Source organism: Cheilinus undulatus, linkage group 1 (genome assembly GCF_018320785.1).
Source record: "Cheilinus undulatus linkage group 1, ASM1832078v1, whole genome shotgun sequence".
NCBI classification, from domain to species: domain Eukaryota; kingdom Metazoa; phylum Chordata; class Actinopteri; order Labriformes; family Labridae; genus Cheilinus; species Cheilinus undulatus.
In genome coordinates this window covers 3,412,872-3,437,639 of record NC_054865.1, presented here as the reverse complement: position 1 = coordinate 3,437,639, position 24,768 = coordinate 3,412,872, and the positions used below count along the sequence as shown (strand labels likewise).

Genomic DNA, 24,768 nt, shown 5'->3' with positions numbered 1-24,768 from the left:
TCCAAGCCCTTTTCCTTGGCTTGTATATGAAAGATATGAGGAGTGTCACAGTTTTAATGGAAAGAACTTACATTTTTCAAAGTTTAGACAAAGGCAGCAGAAAGGTTTCTTTAGTTTTAATAGCTGCTAATGATATTTGGTCAGCACCAGGGTAGTATAGAGTCTCCCTCTAAGGCACTACTTTTTCTCGGGGTGGGTGTGAATCCATCCGTCCATATAAACACAGGGATGTTTTGAGGTCATCGCTGCTCTACGTGCTTTCCTTAGCGCGAGCAGCTGTCAGCCAATGAGCTTTCAGAAGTGGTGACATCTCTGCGATTCAGGAAACCCTATCCACCTCTGCCACTCCAAGGTAACGCGCGAATGTGCAACTCTGACTTCCGGATTTAATTTCACAATAATATACGGGCTGTATCTTCCTATATTCATCCACAAGGAAGTGAACTATTTAAGCCATGAAGCTGTAGAGTGGGTCATCATTAAAATGACCTGGTTTTAAATGTGTCGGGGCTCATCACTGATCAGTGGTAGAATTCTGTCCTGGTTGTGTATGTGGGATTATCTGATGACCGTAAAAGCTTTAAAAGTGATCTGGTCTTAAAACCTCTCGCCACCTAAACATTTTGTTTAGCATGCCTGAAAACTCTGACATGACGGCTGTAATGACGGCTTGATTCATTGACAGTAAATGAACAGGAGTCTCAGTCTCCATCGTTGAAACTGAAACTTTATTTTCCAGAGCCCGACACCGTTTCTGGTCGTGGTCGGCTTCTCTGTGTGAGCTTGACACCCTCTCAGACTCAGACCGAGCTCCAGCGTTGGTCGGTGGACTGATGAGCGCTGTTGTGGAGTCGTTAGACTTCTTGCGTGGATTTGCTTTCACTCTCCCTCTCCTTTCTCTCTCTTTCATCCTTAAGGTTTTGTGGAATATATTTCAGGAAGTGGAACGTTTCACGTGTTGAGAAGATGTCTGTGGCCGGGCTGAAGAAACAGTTCCACAAAGCCAGTCAGGTAGGAGACCGCCTGCTATTGCTCGTCCACAACAATTGTTTGGATGTGGTTCGCAGCTAACGGTTTACGGTTTACGGCACCAGGCTGTACAGGAAATAAAGTAGACAGAAAGAATTCCTCCATCAAACCATGGTTGGCAGGTTGGTTGACATTCGTGACACTATATCGTGCTTTTTGAGCTTTCTGCCCTACGATCCATCCACAGGAACTTAATATTGTACATAAACAACGTTACGACACACACCGTCCAAAACCCTCCAAACTAAATCTGAAGTGAAGTGAGTTATTTCTAATATCCAGGTTAGGGATATCGAACTTTTAAGTGCTGGTTCTAAAAGGCTATAAAGAGGTATTCTTCCCAAAATCTTATACCATTAGAAAGCATCTTATTTCATTTTTGAATGGTGCCACCTTTGTAATGAACAAGTGTTTATGGGATGAGCAGCAGAGCTGAGTATTTGGGTTGCACCCATGATACAAATTTCCAAAATCTTCTTTGCTATTGTCAAAGAGCTTATTCTGCTGTTGCTACTGACTCTTGTTTTGAGCTTCTGGTACCCCCAGGTGCTGACGAGTGGCACCTGTGATGATTCTGCCTACAGCAGTTGCATGGAGCGGGTCACAGGCTACGTTCACACTGCAGGCCTTAATGCTAATTTTTGATCTTTTCTCAGATCTGATTTTTTTGATTGCCTGTTCACACTGAAGTCAACTTCCAAAAGATCAGATACATATCTGATTCCGAACCACACATGAAAGTGGCCTGAATCTGATTTGAAAAGGTCAGATTCAATGTGACTTGCGCTGTTCACACTGTTAGAAAAAAATCAGATATGAGTCACATATGAGCAAAAAATCTGATTCAGAAGGCATGGAGAACGCAATGCTGATTGAAGCACCGACAGAGTAAAATCTTTTGGTGGCGGCAGGGTGATGGTGTGAGGCAGCATCTCCCTCACTGGAAAAACAAGGCTTGTCATCATTGAAGACAATCTCCAGAGATACGGAGATGAGATTCTGCAACCAGTGGCAATCCCATATCTTCACATTCTAGAGCCACATTTCCATTGATTGATGCAATAGAATGGGAGTAGCCAATACTGATGGCCAGTTCTTCATAGGAACCTCTTCCATCAGCGTGTGAATATGGAGTGAAAGGGTATGAATGGTAAGAAAGTGTAAAAGTGTAGTCAGATTACCAGAAAAGCTCTATACAAGATCAAGTTCATTTACCATAAATATTGGGGCTTTTTACAGGACTAAGGACAATCTTAAAGAGTCTGCTGGAATCTGAGGTCTGTCAGTTTTATCATTTCATTTCAGATTTCATCAACTCCACAGGCCGTAGTGACTTTATTTTGTCCTTTAATTCCTGTAGTGATTGGGGAATCAAGTGGGTTCTGGTAGTTTTTAATCATCGACCCCAGACTATGGAGGCTATCCTGTTTGAATTTATTTTAGTTGATACATCTCTTTGGGTCAAAAGAGATGCAGAAGTGGTTTTACCCATTTTTGATGGGAAGGTCCTCTTGTAGGTTTTTTTTTTTTATATAAAATTTTCCAGTTTCTGAGAACTGGTTTGTTTCTATGAATTTTTCTGTAACATGGAGCTGATCTCTTACATGCTGGTCTTGTTTTCTCCTTACTCTATGTTTTTTTAATGTTGACTGTAGTCAGGCTGTGTGGTTGTCTTGATCTCAGGGTTTGTTTTTTGCTCTCTCATAGTTGAGAGTTCCCGCTAATGATTATGACTTTTGGTTTTAAATGATAGCCTTTCAAAGGTGTGTTTTTTATGTTGATAACTGAGTGTAGAATGTCCAGTATCTCTCAAAATGTCCACTCAATTGTCGATATTTATTTAAAAAATAACATCATCTCAAACATTCTTATTCAGACTGCAGTGAAAACATGCCGGAACAAGGGTCATGTGTTTGTCTAAATGAGCTGGGGTGTTGAGTCAGACATGCCTGGGCTTTATTTAAACCCTTTAAGTACCTTTTTCCATAAAGTAGCAAGCACTGAATCTCCGGGGGTAAAGTAGACTTGGTTTGAAAAGGACTTGGGAGGAAGTTGTACTCAAAGTGTCATGATTTTGCAAAAATGTAAAACATAAAAGGGACCAAGTGCAAATTAAACAAAAATCTGTTTAATAAGCTAAAGTCCAAGAGGCAAAAAACAGAATTTATGGCTTCAACACAAAAGTCCAAACTAGGGCTGTCGCGATATACCAATATTGACGATAATCGTGGTATTAAAAAATAAAATTTCAATATCGTGTTAAAAATGTGCATATGGTAATATCGTGTAAATGATCCAGTGCCACTTGAACACAGTTTGTTTTCTACATCTGCCCCTGTTTTCTTCCGCCCTGCTTCGTCTCCCTCCTGTAGCACCCCAACAACCCCTCCCCCTTCCTCCTTACACACAAACACTGACCCTCTGCAATGCCACAGCAGCTGCAGTACCTCTTTAGACAGGTATTTTGAGAGTAATTCATCTGCCAAAAGAGAGAACACAACATAAATAAAGTTAAAGATAAATTTGATTAATTGTTCCATTATTATTAATTTTTTTGTTGAAATCGTGATGATATCATTATCGTGACATTTCTTGCCCACAATAATCGTGAAGTGAAAATCTGATATTGTGACAACCCTAGTCCAAACATAGCTACTTAGCATGACTTGTGCCTAATGGGATGATCACAGTGGAGAGGAAACACCAGGAAGTTAAACTATACCTGAGACGCAAGTGACAAGTACAAGGACAAAAATGAAACACGAAACTCACCAAGAGAACAGCAAGGACCAGAACAAGAAAACAGGGAGGTAAGAAGGACAACCATAGACTGTAGAAAGAATTGGACAAACGCCGTGTGACGTCAGTCGTCTGCTTACAATAGGCGGGCTTGAAGCCCATTCGTCGAGGCTTCCATATTGAAATCGAGGTCTCAACCGAACTTTGGGTCAACCTAACAGCCCGTCCACTAAGCGCGACTTCTTGTCAGCCTGCTAGCTAGCATTCCGGTTGGCAGAAATGGAGCCTCTGCCTGCTGAGCTATCTGTCAACCAAATGAGACACGCCAATCAGCTTTCATCCTAAATATAATCCAAATGATTGTAGTACAAAAAAATTCACCCCCCGTACAGTGGGAGCACAGTAAGACACCAGCTAATGAGACACGTTTGGTGTTTTGAACTAGGCTGTAAACCAGTTTATTTTGTGTGTCAAAACCGGCTGTTTAACACGTGTGCAGATGGAACTTCCGGTGTTCCTGCAGCCAGCCTCAAGTGGACACTCGCGGTATAGCAATTTTTGGCATTTCTGCATTGGCTTCATTTTTCAGGATCAGAGGTTGCCGCTTGAGGACAACTCAGAAACCACTAACTAACACATGGGAGATAATAACACAAAAAGAAGGGGGAGACTGGAGGCTTAAAACAGAAAGCACTAGAAAAATATCATACAGAAACACACAAGAAAGAGAAGATAATAAAATAGGGGACAAGGAGACCCAGAAAAAAACAACACAAAAGAAAAACATGCATGAAAACAGAAGGGACACAGGAAACGGAAATCAAACACTGAACGGAGCAAATCCAAATCAGAATCGTGACGCTAAGTCTTTATGTCGACACACAAAGCCTTAAAGCCTGAGGGCTTAAAATGTCTGTCTGATGTGGAACTTGATTTGCATGCTCTGATCCATTTTTGAGGATTCATGAAAAAATGAACACTGATCAGATTTGATGAGATTTGGTAGGGGTTGATTTTAGTCTGTGCTCCCTCACAGACACCCAGACATACGGAAGAAGGATGTATCAGTGATACCAAGAAATGACACTAGAAAAGTATAGAAGTGCTACTGTGGCAATATGATTTAGCAAAGCATTTTCCTCTGTACCCTTTCCACATTAATGAAGGTGTAACAGTGGTATAACAGTGGTGTAACAGTGGGTTAAAAAAGGGGTAACAGTGGTGTAAAAGAGTTGTGACAGTGGGTTAAAAAAGGGGTAACAGTGGTGTAAAAGAGTTGTGACAGTGGGTTAAAAAAGGTGTAACAGTGGTGTAACAGAGTTGTAACAGTGGGTTAAAAAAGCTGTAACAGTGGTGTAAAAGAGTTGTGACAGTGGGTTAAAAGAGGTGTAACAGTGGTGTAACAGAGGTGTAACAGTGGGTTAAAAAGGGGTAACAGTGGTGTAAAAGAGTTGTGACAGTGGGTTAAAAAAGGTGTAACAGTGGTGTAACAGAGTTGTGACAGTGGGTTAAAAAAGGTGTAACAGTGGTGTAACAGAGTTGTGACAGTGGGTTAAAAAAGGTGTAACAGTGGTGTCAAAGAGTTGTAACAGTGGGTTAAAAGAGGTGTAACAGTGGTGTAACAGAGGTGTAACAGTGGGTTGAAAAAGGGGTAATAGTGGTGTAAAAGAGTTGTGACAGTAGGTTAAAAAAGGTGTAACAGTGGGTTTAAAGAGGTGTAACAGTGGGTTAAAAAAGGTGTAACAGTGGTGTAAAAGAGTTGTGACAGTGGGTTAAAAGAGGTGAAACAGTGGTGTAACAAAGTTGTAAAAGTGGGTTAAAAAAGGGGTAACAGTGGTATAACAGTGGTGTAACAGTGGGTTAAAAGAGGTGTAACAGTGGTGTAACAGAGTTGTAACAGTGGGTTTAAAGGGGTGTAACAGTGGTGTAACAGAGTTGTAACAGTGGGTTTAAAGGGGTGTAACAGTGGTGTAAAAGAATTGTAACAGTGGGTTAAAAAAGGGGTAACAGTGGTGTAAAAGAGTTGTGACAGTGGGTTAAAAGAGGGGTAACAGTGGTGTAAAAGATTTGTGACACTGGGTTAAAAGAGGTGTAACAGTGGTGTAACAGAGCTGTAACAGTGGGTTTAAAGGGGTGTAACAGTGCTGTCAAAGAATTGTAACCGTGGGTTAAAAAAGGGGTAACAGTGATGTAAAAGAGTTGTGACAGTGGGTTAAAAGAGGTATAACAGTGGTGTAACAGAGTTGTAATAGTGGGTTAAAAAAGGGGTAACAGTGGTGTAACAAAGTTGTAAAAGTGGGTTAAAAAAGGGGTAACAGTGGTGTAAAAGATTTGTGACAGTGGGTTAAAAGAGGTGTAACAGTGGTGTAACAGAGGTGTAAAAGTGGGTTAAAAGGGGTGTAACAGTGGTGTAACAGAGGTGTAACAGTGGGTTAAAAAAGGGGTAACAGTGGTGTAAAAGAGTTGTGACAGTGGGTTAAAAAAGGTGTAACAGTGGTGTAAAAGAGTTGTAACAGTGGGTTAAAAAAAGGGGTAACAGTGGTTTAAAAGAGTTGTGACAGTGGGTTAAAAGAGGTATAACAGTGGTGTAACAGAGTTGTAACAGTGGGTTAAAAAAGGGGTAACAGTGGTGTAAAAGAGTTGTGACACTAGGTTAAAAGAGGTGTAACAGTGGTGTAACAGAGCTGTAACAGTGGGTTTAAAGGGGTGTAACAGTGGTGTAACAGAGTTGTAACAGTGGGTTTAAAGGGGTGTAACAGTGGTTTAAAAGAATTGTAACAGTGGGTTAAAAAAAGGGGTAACAGTGGTTTAAAAGAGTTGTGACAGTGGGTTAAAAGAGGTATAACAGTGGTGTAACAGAGTTGTAACAGTGGGTTAAAAAAGAGTTGTAACAGTGGTGTAAAAGAGTTGTGACACTGGGTTAAAAGAGGTGTAACAGTGGTGTAACAGAGCTGTAACAGTGGGTTTAAAGGGGTGTAACAGTGGTGTAACAGAGTTGTAACAGTGGGTTAAAAGAGGTGTAACAGTGGTGTAACAGAGGTGTAACAGTGGGTTAAAAAAGGGGTAACAGTGGTGCAACAGAGCTGTAACAGTGGGTTAAAATAGGTGTCATAGTGGTTTAACAGAGTTGTGACAGTGGGTTAAAAGAGGTGTAACAGTGGTGTATCAGAGTTGTGACAGGGGCTAAGAAGAGGTGTAACAGTGGTGTAACAGAGGTGTAACAGTGGTGTAAAAGAGTTGTAACAGAGATGTAACAGTGAGGTAACAGGTGTAACAGCGGTGTAAAAGAGGTGTAACAGAGTTGTGACAGTGGGTTAAAAGATGTGTAACAGTGGTGTAATTGTTGTGTTACAGATTTGTAAGAGAGGTGTAACAGTGGAGTAAAAGATTTGTGACAGTGGGTTTAAAGAGGGGTAACAGTGGTGTAACAGAGTTGTGACAGGGGGTTAAAAGAGGTGTAACAGTGGTGTAACAGAGTTGTAACAGTGGGTTAAAAAAGGGGTAACAGTGGTGTATAAGAGTTGTGACAGTGGGTTAAAAAAGGTGTAACAGTGGTGTAACAGAGTTGTAACAGTGGGTTTAAAGGGGTGTAACAGTGGTGTAACAGAGTTGTAACAGTGGGTTAAAAGAGGTGTTACAGTGGTGTAAAAGAGTTGTGACAGTGGGTTAAAAGAGGTATAACAGTGGTGTAACAGAGTTGTAATAGTGGGTTAAAAAAGGGGTAACAGTGGTGTAACAAAGTTGTAAAAGTGGGTTAAAAAAGGGGTAACAGTGGTGTAAAAGATTTGTGACAGTGGGTTAAAAGAGGTGTAACAGTGGTGTAACAGAGGTGTAAAAGTGGGTTAAAAGGGGTGTAACAGTGGTGTAACAGAGGTGTAACAGTGGGTTAAAAAAGGGGTAACAGTGGTGTAAAAGAGTTGTGACAGTGGGTTAAAAAAGGTGTAACAGTGGTGTAAAAGAGTTGTAACAGTGGGTTAAAAAAAGGGGTAACAGTGGTTTAAAAGAGTTGTGACAGTGGGTTAAAAGAGGTATAACAGTGGTGTAACAGAGTTGTAACAGTGGGTTAAAAAAGGGGTAACAGTGGTGTAAAAGAGTTGTGACACTAGGTTAAAAGAGGTGTAACAGTGGTGTAACAGAGCTGTAACAGTGGGTTTAAAGGGGTGTAACAGTGGTGTAACAGAGTTGTAACAGTGGGTTTAAAGGGGTGTAACAGTGGTTTAAAAGAATTGTAACAGTGGGTTAAAAAAAGGGGTAACAGTGGTTTAAAAGAGTTGTGACAGTGGGTTAAAAGAGGTATAACAGTGGTGTAACAGAGTTGTAACAGTGGGTTAAAAAAGAGTTGTAACAGTGGTGTAAAAGAGTTGTGACACTGGGTTAAAAGAGGTGTAACAGTGGTGTAACAGAGCTGTAACAGTGGGTTTAAAGGGGTGTAACAGTGGTGTAACAGAGTTGTAACAGTGGGTTAAAAGAGGTGTAACAGTGGTGTAACAGAGGTGTAACAGTGGGTTAAAAAAGGGGTAACAGTGGTGCAACAGAGCTGTAACAGTGGGTTAAAATAGGTGTCATAGTGGTTTAACAGAGTTGTGACAGTGGGTTAAAAGAGGTGTAACAGTGGTGTATCAGAGTTGTGACAGGGGCTAAGAAGAGGTGTAACAGTGGTGTAACAGAGGTGTAACAGTGGTGTAAAAGAGTTGTAACAGAGATGTAACAGTGAGGTAACAGGTGTAACAGCGGTGTAAAAGAGGTGTAACAGAGTTGTGACAGTGGGTTAAAAGATGTGTAACAGTGGTGTAATTGTTGTGTTACAGATTTGTAAGAGAGGTGTAACAGTGGAGTAAAAGATTTGTGACAGTGGGTTTAAAGAGGGGTAACAGTGGTGTAACAGAGTTGTGACAGGGGGTTAAAAGAGGTGTAACAGTGGTGTAACAGAGTTGTAACAGTGGGTTAAAAAAGGGGTAACAGTGGTGTATAAGAGTTGTGACAGTGGGTTAAAAAAGGTGTAACAGTGGTGTAACAGAGTTGTAACAGTGGGTTTAAAGGGGTGTAACAGTGGTGTAACAGAGTTGTAACAGTGGGTTAAAAGAGGTGTTACAGTGGTGTAACAGAGGTGTAACAGTGGGTTAAAAAAGGGGTAACAGTGGTGTAAAAGATTTGTGACAGTGGGTTAAAAGAGGTTTAACAGTGGTGTACAGAGTTGTGACAATGGGTTAAAAAAGTGTAACAGTGGTGTAACAGAGTTGTAACAGTAGGTTTAAAAAAGGGTAACAGTGTTGTCAAAGAGTTGTGACAGTGGGTTAAAAGTGGTGTAAAAGAGTTGTAACAGTGGGTTAAAGAAAGGGGTAACAGTGATGCAACAGAGCTGTAACAGTGGGTCAAGATAGGTGTAACAGTGGTTTGACAGAGTTGTGACAGTGGGTTAAAAGAGGTGTAACAGTGGTGTAACAGAGTTGTGACAGGGGGTTAAAAGAGGTGTAACAGTGGTGTAACAGAGGTTTAACAGTGGGTTAAAAAAGGGGTAACAGTGGTGCAACAGAGCTGTAACAGTGGGTTAAAATAGGTAACATAGTGGTTTAACAGAGTGTTGACAGTGGGTTAAAAGAGGTGTAACAGTGGTGTATCAGAGTTGTGACAGGGGCTTAAAAGAGGTGTAACAGTGGTGTCAAAGAGTTGTGTTACAGATTTGTAAGAGAGGTGTAACAGTGGTGTAAAAGATTTGTGACAGTGGGTTAAAAGAGGTATAACAGTGGTGTAACAGAGTTGTAACAGTGGGTTAAAAAAGGGGTAACAGTGGTGTAAAAGAGTTGTGACAGTGGGTTAAAAGAGGTGTTACAGTGGTGTAACAGAGGTGTAACAGTGGGTTAAAAAAGGGGTAACAGTGGTGTAAAAGATTTGTGACAGTGGGTTAAAAGAGGTTTAACAGTGGTGTACAGAGTTGTGACAATGGGTTAAAAAAGTGTAACAGTGGTGTAACAGAGTTGTAACAGTGGGTTTAAAAAAGGGTAACAGTGTTGTCAAAGAGTTGTGACAGTGGGTTAAAAGTGGTGTAAAAGAGTTGTAACAGTGGGTTAAAAAAAGGGGTAACAGTGATGCAACAGAGCTGTAACAGTGGGTCAAGATAGGTGTAACAGTGGTTTAACAGAGTTGTGACAGTGGGTTTTAAGAGGTGTAACAGTGGTGTAACAGAGTTGTGACAGGGGGTTAAAAGAGGTGTAACAGTGGTGTAACAGAGTTGTAACAGTGGGTTAAAAAAGGGGTAACAGTGGTGTAAAAGAGTTGTGACAGTGGGTTAAAAGAGGTGTAACAGTGGTGTCAAAGAGTTGTGTTACAGATTTGTAAGAGAGGTGTAACAGTGGTGTAAAAGATTTGTGACAGTGGGTTAAAAGAGGTATAACAGTGGTGTAACAGAGTTGTAACAGTGGGTTAAAAAAGGGGTAACAGTGGTGTAAAAGAGTTGTGACAGTGGGTTAAAAGAGGTGTTACAGTGGTGTAACAGAGGTGTAACAGTGGGTTAAAAAAGGGGTAACAGTGGTGTAAAAGATTTGTGACAGTGGGTTAAAAGAGGTTTAACAGTGGTGTACAGAGTTGTGACAATGGGTTAAAAAAGTGTAACAGTGGTGTAACAGAGTTGTAACAGTGGGTTTAAAAAAGGGTAACAGTGTTGTCAAAGAGTTGTGACAGTGGGTTAAAAGTGGTGTAAAAGAGTTGTAACAGTGGGTTAAAAAAAGGGGTAACAGTGATGCAACAGAGCTGTAACAGTGGGTCAAGATAGGTGTAACAGTGGTTTAACAGAGTTGTGACAGTGGGTTTAAAGAGGTGTAACAGTGGTGTAACAGAGTTGTGACAGGGGGTTAAAAGAGGTGTAACAGTGGTGTAACAGAGTTGTAACAGTGGGTTAAAAAAGGGGTAACAGTGGTGTAAAAGAGTTGTGACAGTGGGTTAAAAGAGGTGTAACAGTGGTGTAACAGAGTTGTAACAGTGGGTTTAAAGGGGTGTAACAGTGGTGTAACAGAGTTGTGACAGTGGGTTAAAAGAGGTGTAACAGTGGTGTAACAGAGGTGTAACAGTGGGTTAAAAAAGGGGTAACAGTGGTGTAAAAGATTTGTGACAGTGGGTTAAAAGAGGTGTAACAGTGGTGTACAGAGTTGTGACAATGGGTTAAAAAAGTGTAACAGTGGTGTAACAGAGTTGTAACAGTGGGTTTAAAAAAGGGTAACAGTGTTGTCAAAGAGTTGTGACAGTGGGTTAAAAGTGGTGTAAAAGAGTTGTAACAATGGGTTAAAAAAAGGGGTAACAGTGATGCAACAGAGCTGTAACAGTGGGTCAAGATAGGTGTTACAGTGGTTTAACAGAGTTGTGACAGTGGGTTAAAAGAGGTCTAACAGTGGTGTAACAGAGTTGTGACAGGGGGTTAAAAGAGGTGTAACATTGATGTAACAGAGGTGTAACAGTGGTTCAACAGAGTTGTAACAGAGGTGTAACAGAGATGTAACAGTGAGGTAACAGAGGTGTAACAGCGGTGTAAAAGAGGTGTAACAGAGTTGTGACAGTGGGTTAAAAGATGTGTAACAGTAGTGTAAGTGTTGTGTTACAGATTTGTAAGAGAGGTGTAACAGTGGAGTAACTGAGTGTAAAAGTGGTGTAACAGTGGTGTTTCAGAGATGTAACAGAGGTGTAACAGTGGTGTAGCAGAGGTGTAGCAGAGTTGTAGCAGAAGAGTAACAGAGCTGTAATGGAGTTGTAAAGGAGTTGTAGCAGAGGTGTAACAGCGGTGTAGCCGAGGTGTAACAAAGTTGTAATGGAGTTGTAGCAGAGGTGTAACTGGATGTAACAGCAGTGAAACAGCAGTATAACAGATATGTTACAATGTTGTAGCAGAGGAGTAATAGAGTTGTAGCAGTGGTGTAAATGAGGTATAACAGTGGTGTAATAGTTGTGTTATAGAGTTGTAGCAAAGCTGTAACAGAGGTGCAACAGTAGTGTAAGAGTTGTGTAACTGAGGTGTAACAGCTGTTTAACAGAGGTGTAACAGTGCCTGCAGTCAGGTGGTATGAGGGGCAAGTATGCTTTTAAGCTCCTTGGTTGAACTCTCAGTTCATGTGGATTTTGCCGCTGTGGAAAAATGTGTATCTCTTATTGTATTGTCCATAAGAGCATACTGATGCTGACAAAAATTAGGGAGAAAACAAGTTAGAGTGGTTTTAGTACGCTGCTTTGTTTGAATCAGCTTGAAAGCTGAGAACATAAACACAGTCAAGTTCCAAAACAACAGAACAAGTCTGATGACTGGTCAACATTGCTGATGACCCTTTGCTGTCTTTTCACAGTATTACACTCTTATATACCCCCTATTGTCCATCTGAGTTTATGCAGAGTGCTATTTTTATACATATATATCTGGAGGAATATGTGATTCCCTCCAAACTGAAAATGAGTGAACAAGTCAGGAAGGCAGCAGGAAGGTATACTCTGAACTATTTCTTGAGTAAAACACTGGGTGGAGTGACACAGTGCGGTAGCCATGTCTGAAGTGTAGTTCTGGCTTTACATTTACCTTTAAAACATCCCCGTCTCGTAACTGTCCATGATTATTTCATAGCGTGGTGAATGTTCAGGTCACAACTTGTCCACGAGATCGTTTTGGAGTTGTTGGATTGTGTATTTGATGAGTTTGATGAGGGAAAGCTGAGATACCATAAGACTCCATTGCGTTGGCAGAGCAGCTCCTAACTCAGCACTGCCGATCTAAAAATAGCTTGCACCAACAACTAAAGGTAACGAACCTATTAGTAAGACTATAGGGATTATGGCAATGGGCAAATTTGCCAAAATGTTTAAGTATCCCTTTAAGCAGTCATTCATATGTAAATGCCTGTATGCATTGAGTTGTGATCTGATGAGCTGTGACAGTAGAGGCTTTAAAACAATGCAGAACACTTAAAGTCTTAAACCTCAAAGGTTTCCTGCCTCTGCAAACACAGAGGAAACATCTGAGAATAACAACCAGTCTGTATCAATCAGATGTTTCAACCCTGCAGAAACGCTCACAAAAGTTGTTTTTACAGCTAGGTGTATGTATGTTATATTGTTTGGTACTGACCTGCTTCCTGAAGGGAAAAGGGACAATGACCAGGGTGCGGTCCAGATTTCTAAATCTTGAGCAGCTGAAGATAAGAGGAGCAACACTGTCACTTCCTGTTTACTGTAAATGTATCAGAATGTTTTCCCTCTCTACTGGAAGAATATTAACTCTGGCCTGTTTTTAATGTAATGTAATGTAATGTGAAAAGCCTGTCTCTAGGCTTGGGCGGTATCCACTTTTTAACACCTTCAAACCCTCCCCAAATTTTACTGGGGTATATGGTATTACCGTCAGCACCCCCCCCCCCAGCAAAGCGACAGCGCGGTTATAGAGAAGTTTGCAGGAGCTCATAAAGTGATTAACAGGTGAGCATGTTTATCATAGAAGTAAACATTTACTTATTTACCGCAAATGACGTTTCTCTCTTTTTCCTCTCCACACAGACATGCACTTATTCCTCTGTCTTACCTCCGCTCCTTCCAGAGCTGTTATGAGATGTGCTTTTAAACAGATAGAAGATTGCCCTTAATATTATTTCCTCGTAGTGCAACAATGCCGAGCCCCGTCCTCCGTACAGCACATGCACAGTGCTGATGGCATTCCATGGAGCACAAGTTTCTATGCATCGGTATGTATGTGCGCGTTTGTCGTTTGCCAAATTGGGCTGACATCATTAATAGAAATTCTTTCATCACCTCTGAAGCATCTTCACACAGACACAGTGATGCTACAGTTGGACACAGACTCTCAACGCATTTTTTTTATAAACGTGCGCTTTTTTTAAGCAGTACTGTCTTCATGACAGTGACTAAATCAATAACATGGCTATTTATTAATACCCCGGCATATGATATCACTCATTTCTAGCTAGAAGTGACTTTAAGTTGAAGCCTTTGATTTCACACCTTACAGGCAAGAAGAGATAAGGCAGAATGAACTCTTCCTTCATCTCCTTTTTCCTCTCTCTCTCCCTCACTCTCTTTCTCTCCGTATGTTTACCCTATTGTACAAGGAAAAATTGAAATCAAAATCCTCAACTGTTATAATACAGCATCTATGAGTGTGAAGCAATGTCCCGTGTGCTTCTAAACAGATAAAGATCCGGCTTAATTATTTATATTCGCATTGTGCACGGGAAAAACTCTGTCGCCACGAGTTTAAAAGCTCCGGTATAGCTCTGAGCACCTTCATCATTTGCCAAATTGAAATGAAATCATAAGCAGGATTTTATTTATCATGTTGAGGCATCTTCACACACTGGCAGTGGTGCTGCTGGTGGAGAGAGACACATGTTTTCAAGGCATTTGTTTAAAAACCTGCACTCATCACATGGTCCGGTCTTAATGACGGTAATTGAGGCAATGCCGTGGCTATTTTTTAATACCCCGGTATATGGTATTACCGTATTACCGCCCATTCCTACCTGTCTCTGTTCTCTGTTAGCAGACGCTTTTATCCAAAGCGACTTACGTCTGGGACAGCTGTTCCTGGCATTAAGGACCTTGCCCAAGGGCCCACACTGCATATTTGTGCTCTGACTGGGATTTGAACTCCCAATCTTCTTCAAAAGACTGTCCTGAATTTCATAAATCAAAGTTTTATGTGGGTCCAATTCTGTGTGATATTGCAAACTACAATGACTTGAAAAGTGTATTCATCTTTTAGTTATTTTTTTGAAATTCATATACAGATCAGATCTTTTCAGAATGCTGGAAGATCTTTAAAGAAGTTCAGTTCCAATGAGGTGCACAATATAACTTGTAACAGGTCTAAAATCCAGAAGATATTAAGTTAGTTCATAGGAAACAGACTCAACAAGAAGTGAGAAAAACTTTATATTCTGCTCTTTGCTTCTAGCTCTTTGAGCCAGAAGTTTTGAACTAGAGATGTTAAAGCCTTTGAAAACAAATGGCTCTAAAGGATGACCACAGAGTAGTGGATGAAACAGAAACATCCCAGCACACCTCAGTAGGGGTGGGCGATATGAGCAAAAAAAAAAATCTCGATGATTTTTTTTTAGTTTTCCGATAACGATAATCTGACAATATCCTTTCAAATGTGATTTCCTTTCTTTTTTTTTTTTTTTTTTTTTTTTTTGGGTTTTACAAAAAATGCTGTAAAACTCTACTTGCTTACCAAGACCATCTATGGATAGACACAGAGTTTCAGAACAACAGCTCTTATTTATTTTTAAAGTGCTTCATACATCTTCTGCAAAACATTGCCCAACATTATTCTATGGCCATATTTAACAATGACCAACTTCAAGTTATGTCCAGGCTATACATAAATTACAGGAGAATATGCCAAATCAGGTCTGCTCAATAGTTGTTGCTTAAGCTTTTGTACAAAAATAAATACAAAAAATTGTAAACAAATATCATTAACCCTCTTGTATCCCTACAAATTGCTGCCTCATTTTCCTCCTAGCATGCAAAAAATGCACAGGGGCTTATTACTGTAAATTAAAAAAAAATCATATTGGTTTATTTTAAATTGTTTAACTTTTTCCTTGTTTCATCAACTTGTGCCATTAACAAAAATACCAAATACTCAATAATTGTCATATCTTTTCACCCTTTAATTGCCATGTTTGTAATGTAAACAAACAAAATTTTTGATGAAAAAAAACACAAATTGATTTTTTTCAAGATACTACACTGAAATTGTAGTCTGGCATATGTCATTGATTAGTAGCAACATTGGTTAAAATGCATGATTAGTTTTTTTGTGAGGTCAGTTATTCTAAAATACGTTTTTCACCCTTTTGCGCAAAAAAATGCACTCCTTTAAATCATGTTTTAAATATCATACTTTTCAAAATAGTTTTGCTGTTAATGAATTATATTTTTCTCATTTAAGGTCAGCCTTAATCATAAATGTCAAATACTCACTTTCACTTTCCACCACTTGAATCGCCATCATTTCCTTGGCTATGAAATTAGTGATGGCGTTCGTGATGTCTTGCCAACGTTAACTTGCTTTGTCATAGGGTACATGTTTGCTGAATGACTCAGCAAGGGTTTGCTGAGTGTGGTGTGCAGATTTACTCGTCTTTTCTGTAGCTGTAGTCGTGCTTGTGGAGTCTCAAAGTTTTACATATTCCTCATACTCTTTCGTATGGTTCGTTTGCAAGTGGTGGAACAAAATTGTCGTTTAACTGCTCTTCACGGCGACCGTTTTTCGGCATATCTTGCATACAACGTTTTTTTGACAGACGTCAGTCTTGTCAAAACCGAACCATTTCCAGGCTAGTGCCGTGGACCCACGTCTCACTAGTAAATCATCCGACAGGAGACACTTGCATATTTCCTCCATGTGAGACCATGTTGTGTTTTGGTTGCCGACCGCCGAGTCACGAGACTGAATCCTGTCAGCTGATTGGCTTCTGAGGCACGCATTTTTCTTCTTCTTCTTCTCTTGTTTTATTGGCGGGTCGCAAACAACTTTAAGGTGCATACCGCCACCCACTATAAGGCATGCATTCGGCGAAGTGAGGACTTGGATGCACCTCTTCTTTACCGTCTATGCACCGTCTGTTAGTTTTCTTTTCAGGACAGTATGAATACTCGATAATGTAAATTTGCATATTGTCAAAGCAACATTTACGATACTATCGTAGGCGATATATATCGCCCACCTCTACACCTCAGTGGACATGGTACACCTACTCTAACTGACCAGATACTTTAAAGTTACGTGGAACATCAGACCCCATCTGCTGTTGTCCAGACTATGTGCCGTCCAGTTTTCAGTTTTGACATTGTGCTTAAACAGCATGACATTATCTTACACATACAATCATCAGCAACAGACATCAGTCCCCTCTGAGCGGCTCACAGCCAAAACAGTGATGGAAGGAAAGAGCAGTTAAGTTGCTCACCCTGATACAAAAATGTGTGTATTAGCAGTTGTGTGGACATGAGTTTGTAATGTGTTGTCATCTGACTGTGTGCTTACACTTACAGAAGACCTGTTAGCTAAGGGCAGAATCTGTCTGTGGCTTGATAACAGCTCTGCAGCTGTTTCAAATCTGACTTTTACTGGGCAGAGTTCACAGTACAGGTGCTATCAGTGCAGTTATGTGTCTTAAGTTCCTGACAGCTCATACTCACTAATGAGGTGAGAGAAAAACACGAGAGACGAAATGACTTAGGTTGAGCTGTTTACTAGTCTTGGCCAAGGAGAAAGAGTGACATCAACAAAGTGTGAGGTTGAAGCCAGATTTCTAATGAAGCCCAAAGTAGTTCACCCTTCTATACCTTTGGTCAACCTTAACCTTGATCATAACTCAAAATATGACCCTGCAGACTCTGACATACTGGAGCCAGACTGTCTCTGTCTAAGGTTCACGGACACACAAGCTGTGAGGAAACAATCCTTGACTATAGGAACAAACAGCATTTTATCTAACTCAGGAATGTGAGTTTAGACTATCAACCCAGGAGAAGAGGAGAGACACCTATAGTATCCACTCCTGACCATACAGTGGGACCTTGGAATAACTTAAATGAAGCATTAGAAATGTACTGCCTGGCCAAAAAACAAAAAAACAAAAGTTGCCACCTGGATTTAACTAAGCAAATAGGTATGAGCCTCCTATTGGATAATTACTACATGGGTGATTATCTTTCAGCTGTCAACAAGTTATTTAACCCCAGTTGATGCAATGAGTAACTTCTCATTTCTTAAACAATGGATTTTTTCTTCCCTAATGGCACGGGCATATTCCAAGATGACAATGCCATGATTCATCAGGCTCAAACTGTGAAAGAGTGGTTCAGGGAGCATGAGACATCATTTTCACACATGGACTGGCCACCACAGGGTCCAGACCTTAACCCCATTGAGAATCTTTGGGATGTGCTGGAGAAGGCTTTGCGCAGTGGTCAGACTCTCCCATCACCAATATTAAAATTAATGCAACACTGGATGGCAAAAAATCTTGTGACATGGCAGAAGCTTATCGAAACAGTGCCACAGCGAATGCGTGCTGTAATCAAAGCTAAAGGCGGTCCAACGAAATATTAGAGTGTGTGACCTTTTTTTGGTTTCGACTTTTTTTTTGGCCAGGCAGTGTATAAGGAATATTGGAAATTCCCTTAAAAGGAGGAAATGACATACCAACCCACAGTTACCCATAGCTCTGCACTCCAAAGTTGTTTCAACATCCTCACAGTGGGGTACTCTGTCTTTAGTGAACTGGTATCATTAGTAAGACCATAGAAATAAATGTTCCCTCTTGTTTTAAGTTTAAAATGATGATGCATTCATAATACCACTCATAGTTTCCCAGTTCTGGGGTGGGGATTTATCATAATTTACCATCAGCCCGTGGCACTCATGGAAGTCCAGGTTGCTCTGATAGCAGCCTTCAGCTTGCCTTATTGTTGAGTCTGGTGCCTCTCATCTCCGATTTGACAGCACAGATCCTTTATGGGGTTCAGATCAATCAATCACAGTAATACCATGGTCAGCAGATCAGTTTCTGGTAGTTTTGGCTTCACTGTGGGCAGGTGAAAAGAAAATCAGTATCTCCATAAAGACTTTCATCAGATGGAAGAATGAAGCTCTCTAAAACCTCCTGGTAGATGGCTGGCTCTGGAGTGATAAAGACCAGTGGACCAGCAGCAGCAGATGCCATGGCCCCCTAAACCATCACTGTCTGTGGAAACTTTGAAACACTGGACTTTAAACACCTTGGATTCTGTGCCTGTCCAATCTTCCTTCAGACTCTGGGACCTTGATACTTGAAACAAAACACTTGTATTCCATGTTCTGGACCTCTCTGTGTGTGGCGGCTCTAAAACCTTTGACTCCAGCCTCAGTCCAGTCCTCGTGAAGCTCCTCTAAGTTCTTGAATCTGCTTTGTTTGACAGTCCTCTGAAGGCTGAGCTCATCCCCGCTGCTGTGCTCTTTTCTTACCACACTTTTCATTTCCAGTCAACTTTCCATGAATCTGCTGCTGAGAACAGCCTGGCCTTTCGGCAGTGACCTTCTGTGGCCTACCCTCCATGTGGAGGGTGTCAGTGGTCATCTTCCGGACAGTAGTCCAGCCATCAGTCTTCCTCATGACTGTGGTTGTTTGTACTGAACCAGGATGAGAGAATGAAGCCTCGGGAAACCTTTACAAACTGGACTTTCCTAATATTTTTGAGATAGTGGACATTTGATGTTGTGAGCTGTAAGCCATGTTTATCAAGATAAAAAAAAATAAATATAATATATGGAAGATTCATTTTCTGAATTAAATCACAGCAACAAATGAACTTCTTCATGATACTCTAACTTCTCACTAGAAGTTCATCTGCACACGATACAGAAGTTGTAAAATCAGTGAATTATCATTTTTAATGATCATGATTTTCATTTTATTAAGTATTATTGTGATTAGGATTTTAGCCAGAATCAAGCAGCCTTACTCTGGGGTGAGATAAATGGCTGCAGATGAAAATACAACGAGTCAATCAGGCATTTCCTCATCCATTTCTGTCTTCAGTGGCCAAACGAGTGCAGAAATTCTCCTGTCCTCTGCCTCAGCTGATTCAGTGGTCATACTTCCCTTCACCCCCTGCATCTCCTCCCTTTCTTTCTTTGCAGTAACTGCTGTGAAATCAACTGCTGCTCACCTCCAACTCTAACATAAAACACTTGGTATCAGTCCCCGTGGTTTTCAGTACACAAACAGGCAGGAAATGTAGCATCAGGACTGGAAACTGGCTTAAAATCTGCACTGCTGTGGAGTGTTTGGGAGAAATATTGCTGTGTGAAGTTGACACACCAACACAAAGGTATGCATTGCTCACAACAGCGTAGGCCACTATGGCAGAGGCCACTACAGTCTAGGTTTGAAGGTCTAGGTGTTTTTGCTTCACGGAGTTAAAAAAGCTATCAAAAAGCCTTGAGTCTCCATAGTTTCTTCTAATCTTTGGATTAACTACAGAGGCTGCTGTGTAGAGAGTCGACTGATTTCAACTGATTACATTTCTTTATATTAACATGACACTGGTGCAGCGGCAGGAACAATTTCAGACAACATGTCTTACCCGAGGGATCAAACCCCTGGACCACTGATTCACATATACCCAAATTAATTTCTAATGCAACAGCAGCAAAGCTGTTCTTGTGCATGTTATTCAACCAGCTGCCATCATGATATCGTGATTCACTCCTAATATGCTGTCTGACTAAAATACTAAAATAACGCTAAATCATATTGCATGTGGTTTGTGCTTGTCAGCTAATGATAACAGACAGCCATGTCTCTGCTGAGGACACGCCTCCATGAAGCAGTTGCCTGCAGAGGTTGGTGATAAAAAGGATTAATACAACAATGTCATGCCTACCTTATGTAGAGATTAATTTGTTCTTTTGTCTTTTTTTGAGTCAGTAACCTCGTAAACTCTAAAAGTTTCTCAGGAGATAATTTTCTGCACCAGCTGACACAGCTGCCTTTAAACAGAGCAGTCATGTTTTGTCTTTAGGCTGGGTTCAACACGTCTGCTGAACACTTTGAAGGAAAACAATGCTGCACTGCCAGGTGCCTTTTCCGGTTAGCACACAGCTCAAAAATCACACACCCACACAGCAGATTGAGGAAACTGTGGTTTTTATGCAAATGACACTCACTCACATACACACACCAACATGCACAAACACTGTACGCTAACGCTGCTCATCAAAAGGCTCTTTTCAGTGTTTGTCTCCTGAGCTTTTAGGTCGTGACAGACTCTTCATGTGTTAATACTCTGAAAATGTAAAAATCAAGCTTTTCTTTGGTATTGGAAAGCATGATTGCACTCACGTGCTCAGTGACAGTAAGACTCATCCTATCCTGTCTGATAAGATTATTGACACACCTGCTGAAATGTCCTTATTTAAATTATGGAAATAAGAGGCTCCGTTAGAACCTCCTTGTTTTAACCTTTAGTTTTTTTTACCCAGAAATTGATGCTTTTTAAAATTTCACAGAGTAAAATACTTCCCCAAAATATAAGTACAAGTACACAAAAAAGATACTCAAGACTGAGCTAGCAGTTCTGCTACGGAATGGATTTCTGACTGTCTGTCATGAGCTTTAAGACTAGCTGGGTCGTCTGAGTTTGTTTTTAGCCCAGCGCTGAATTGATTTGGCTTAAATAACAGTGGTAGTACGTATATGTACTATAAGCAGTGGTACGTAGTGGGTCTTTAGTGACCGGTTGCAGCTGTTTTAAGACTTACTTTAAAAAATCCTCCTGAAATCTTTTATGAAGGTCGAAACTGTCAAAAGAAAAGATTCATTGCAATACAGTTTTTTTCGATTACTTAAACACAATTTTGAAAACAGAGCTCATTTTGTCAAAACCCTACACACAATTCACACAACCACACACAAGTAGCAGAACACCTCAGATCCGTTGCAAAATGAAACATTTTTGTAAAAACTATACACTAATTTATAAAAAACACATTTTGTTACCATATGAAACACACACATTTCATATGACTTAATTCTGTTTGAACCAGTTACACACTGCTGTTGCTAAACTAAAACACTTTCAGCAATTCTACTTCTCAGTGATTAGAGTACTGTAAGTGAAGTGCTCAGAGAAAGTGCAAATATACAATAAATTCACCAAACACAACACAAGACCAATGGAGACCTGCCAACCTGTATGCATTTTGCGTACCAGGTATGCAATTTGACATGAAAATACGCTGGTACGATTTTCCTCTTTGAACTATGCAAAAAGCTGCAGGCGTGTGAGTTCTGAGGGAAATGTGCACGTGCATTACTCATGTCTGACAGCAGATGCAGCAGCATGGTGAAGCAGTTTCAACCAATTATGCAGACTTAGCGGAGAATAAGTAGGCTGAACCTGTAGCGTTATATCCCTGCTCCCCCTCCTGCCTCCCTTCCCGTGCGATGACAAGGTGAGAGAGATGCGTGCATGCCAGGCGCGCAGTTTTACCTGTTGCCACAAAAACTTCACACCACTTTGATTCAAGATTTGAAATTCATGACCAATCCTTTAATTTTTCTTTACTTTCGTCATGCAAATTCCTCTGTGTCTGGAGTGTGAGCGGCCACGCTCCACAGCTGATACGATGGCGAGAAAATGCCCTGCACTAGCTCATACATTGCAGTGTGTTGGCTGTCAGTCAGAGGACAGAGCGCTCAGTCTGCGCTAACTTCTGGTTAAAGATTAATGTATAAAACGATGCATTTTCTCCTCACTAATATTGTAGCTGCTGCTGTTTGGTTAACAAGCTAATACGCATCTGAATGTAGCAGTAAGGTCTGATATGAGACAGACAGACAGACAGCAGTGTCTACAAAGAGATGAGGGAGAATGACAGGAGCACACTTCATAAACTTTGTGTGCATTGTTAGGGTAAAGACACAATTTGGTGACATTTTTTGTTTTAATTACCATTTAACTCCAATAGTGCTGATGTTGTCATTACACTGTTAGAGAGACATTAGCTCTATAAACATCAGACCCCAGTACAATATGGACAAAATTCTAACAGTGTTTAATGAATTTCTAATAATGTTACAAATATTTTCCTATTACTCTGAGTATCAGTAAGGGGTGTCCAAACTATGGCCTGTGGGCCAACTGTGGCCCTTGGTCCTTTTGAATTGACCTGCAAGAAATCCATCAAAAAGGCCCACATAAGAACATAAAACTTGTACTTCACTCTTTTTCTTAGTTTGACTAGGCTTAACAATATTGAGGTTTGTACAATATGTTGATATTTGCAAATTAAATTTAGCCAATATCACTACCAGTATTAAGGTCATTTTCACACCTGATAGTCCGGACCAAGGTCCGTGTTTTTGTTACATTGTATACATTTGGTTCGGTTTGTTTGGGTTTCACACTGTCATTATCAAGGACCGTATATGGCAGAACGGCAGGAAGGATTCAGATCTCCCTTGCCCAGACGTGGGTCACCGGGGCCCCCTCTTGGAGCCAGGCCTGGGAGTGGGGCTCGATGGCGAGCGCCTGGTGGCTGGGCCTGCGCCCATGGGGCCCAGAGTACCCACCCTTTTTGGAGTCGCTGGAGGGGGTGCTGGAGAGTGCTCCTTCCGGGGACTCCATCGTCCTGCTGGGAGACCTCAATGCTCATGTGGGCAACGACAGTGAGACCTGGAAGGGGGTGATTGGGAGGAACGGCCCCCCTGATCTGAACCCGAGTGGTGTTCTGTTGCTGGACTTCTGTGCTCGTCATGGGATGTCTATAACGAACACCATGTTCAGGCATAAGGGTGTCCATATGTGCACTTGGCACCAGGACACCCTAGGTCGCAGTTCGATGATCGACTTTGTAGTCGTATCATCGGACTTGCGGCCACATGTCCTGGACACTCGGGTAAAGAGAGGGGCGGAGCTGTCAACTGATCACCACCTGGTTGTGAGTTGGCTCCGCTGGTGGGGGAGGAAGCCGGTCAGACCTGGCAGGCCCAAACGTATGGTGAGGGTCTGCTGGGAACGTCTGGCAGAGTCCCCTGTCAGAAGGCGCTTTAACTCTCACCTCCGACAGAGCTTCAACCACGTTCCGGACATTGAGTCCGAGTGGGCTGTGTTCCGTGCCTCTATTGTCGAGGCGGCTGATAGGAGCTGCGGCCGTAAGGTGGTCGGTGCCTGTCGTGGCGGCAACCCCCGAACCCGCTGGTGGACACCGGTGGTGAGGGACGCCGTCAAGCTGAAGAAGGAGTCTTATCAGGCCTTTTTGGCCTGTGGGACTCCAGAGGCAGCTGACAGGTACCGGCAGGCCAAGCGGCTTGCAGCTTCAGAGGTTGCCAGGGCAAAAACTTGGACGTGGGAGGAGTTTGGAGAGGCCATGGAGAATGACTTCCGTACGGCTTCAAGAAGATTCTAGACCACCATCCGGCGTCTCAGGAGGGGGAAGCAGGGCGTTGTCAACACCTTGTACGGTGGAGATGGCGCGCTGTTGACCTTGACTCGGGACGTTGTGGGTCGGTGGAAGGAATACTTCGAAGACCTCCTCAAACCCATCAACACGCCTTCTGAGGAGGAAGCAGAGTCTGGGGACGCGGATGTGGGCTCTTATTTCTCTGGGGCCAAGGTCGCCGAGGTGGTCAGAAAGCTCCTCGGTGGCAAGGCCCCGGGGGTGGATGAGATCCGCCCTGAGTTCCTCAAGGCTCTGGATGTTGTGGGGCTGTCGTGGCTGACACACCTTCGCAACATCGTGTGGACATCAGGGACAGTGCCCCTGGACTGGCAGACTGGGGTGGTGGTTCCCCTCTTTAAGAAGGGGGACCGGAGGGTGTGTTCCAATTATAGAGGGATCACACTCCTCAGTCTCCCCGGTAAGGTCTATTCAGGGGTCCTGGAGAGGGGGGTCCATCGGATAGTCGATCCTCAGATTCAGGAGGAGCAATGTGGTTTTCGTCCTGGCCATGGAACAGTGGACCAACTCTACACCCTCGGTAGGGTCCTAGAGGGTGCATGGGAGTTTGCCCAACCAGTCTACATGTGTTTTGTGGATCTGGAGAAGGCATTCGACCGTGTCCCACGGGGAATCCTGTGGAGGATGCTCTAGGAGTATGGGGTGCCGGACCCCCTGATAAGGGCTGTTCGGTCCCTGTACAACCGGTGCCAGAGTTTGGTCCGCATTGCCGGAAGTAAGTCGGACTCGTTCCCAGTGCGTGTTGGACTCCGCCAGGGCTGCCCTTTGTCACCGGTTCTGTTCATAACTTTTATGGACAGAATTTCTAGGCGCAGCCAGGGTGTTGAGGGCGTCCGGTTTGGTGGCCTCAGGATTAGGTCTCTGCTTTTTGCAGATGTTGTGGTTCTGTTGGCTTCATCAGGCCGTGACCTTCAGCTTTAACTGGAACGGTTCGCAACTGAGTGTGAAGCGGCTGGGATGAGAACCAGCAGCTCCAAATCTGAGACCATGGTCCTCAG

The 24,768-nt window shown here is 42.0% G+C and overlaps 1 protein-coding gene across 2 annotated transcripts in view; it reads left to right on the top strand.

Annotated features, from left to right (window-relative positions):
- Positions 1 to 830: 830 nt before the first annotated feature.
- Positions 831 to 24,768, top strand: part of sh3gl3a (SH3-domain GRB2-like 3a) — a 77,055-nt gene continuing 53,117 nt past the window's right edge. For both annotated transcript variants that reach the window (XM_041792744.1, XM_041792736.1), the window contains exon 1: positions 831 to 1,011. In XM_041792744.1, coding sequence (XP_041648678.1) covers positions 967 to 1,011 — 45 coding nt within the window. In that variant the 5' untranslated portion in view covers positions 831 to 966. The remainder of the gene's footprint in view (positions 1,012 to 24,768) is intronic.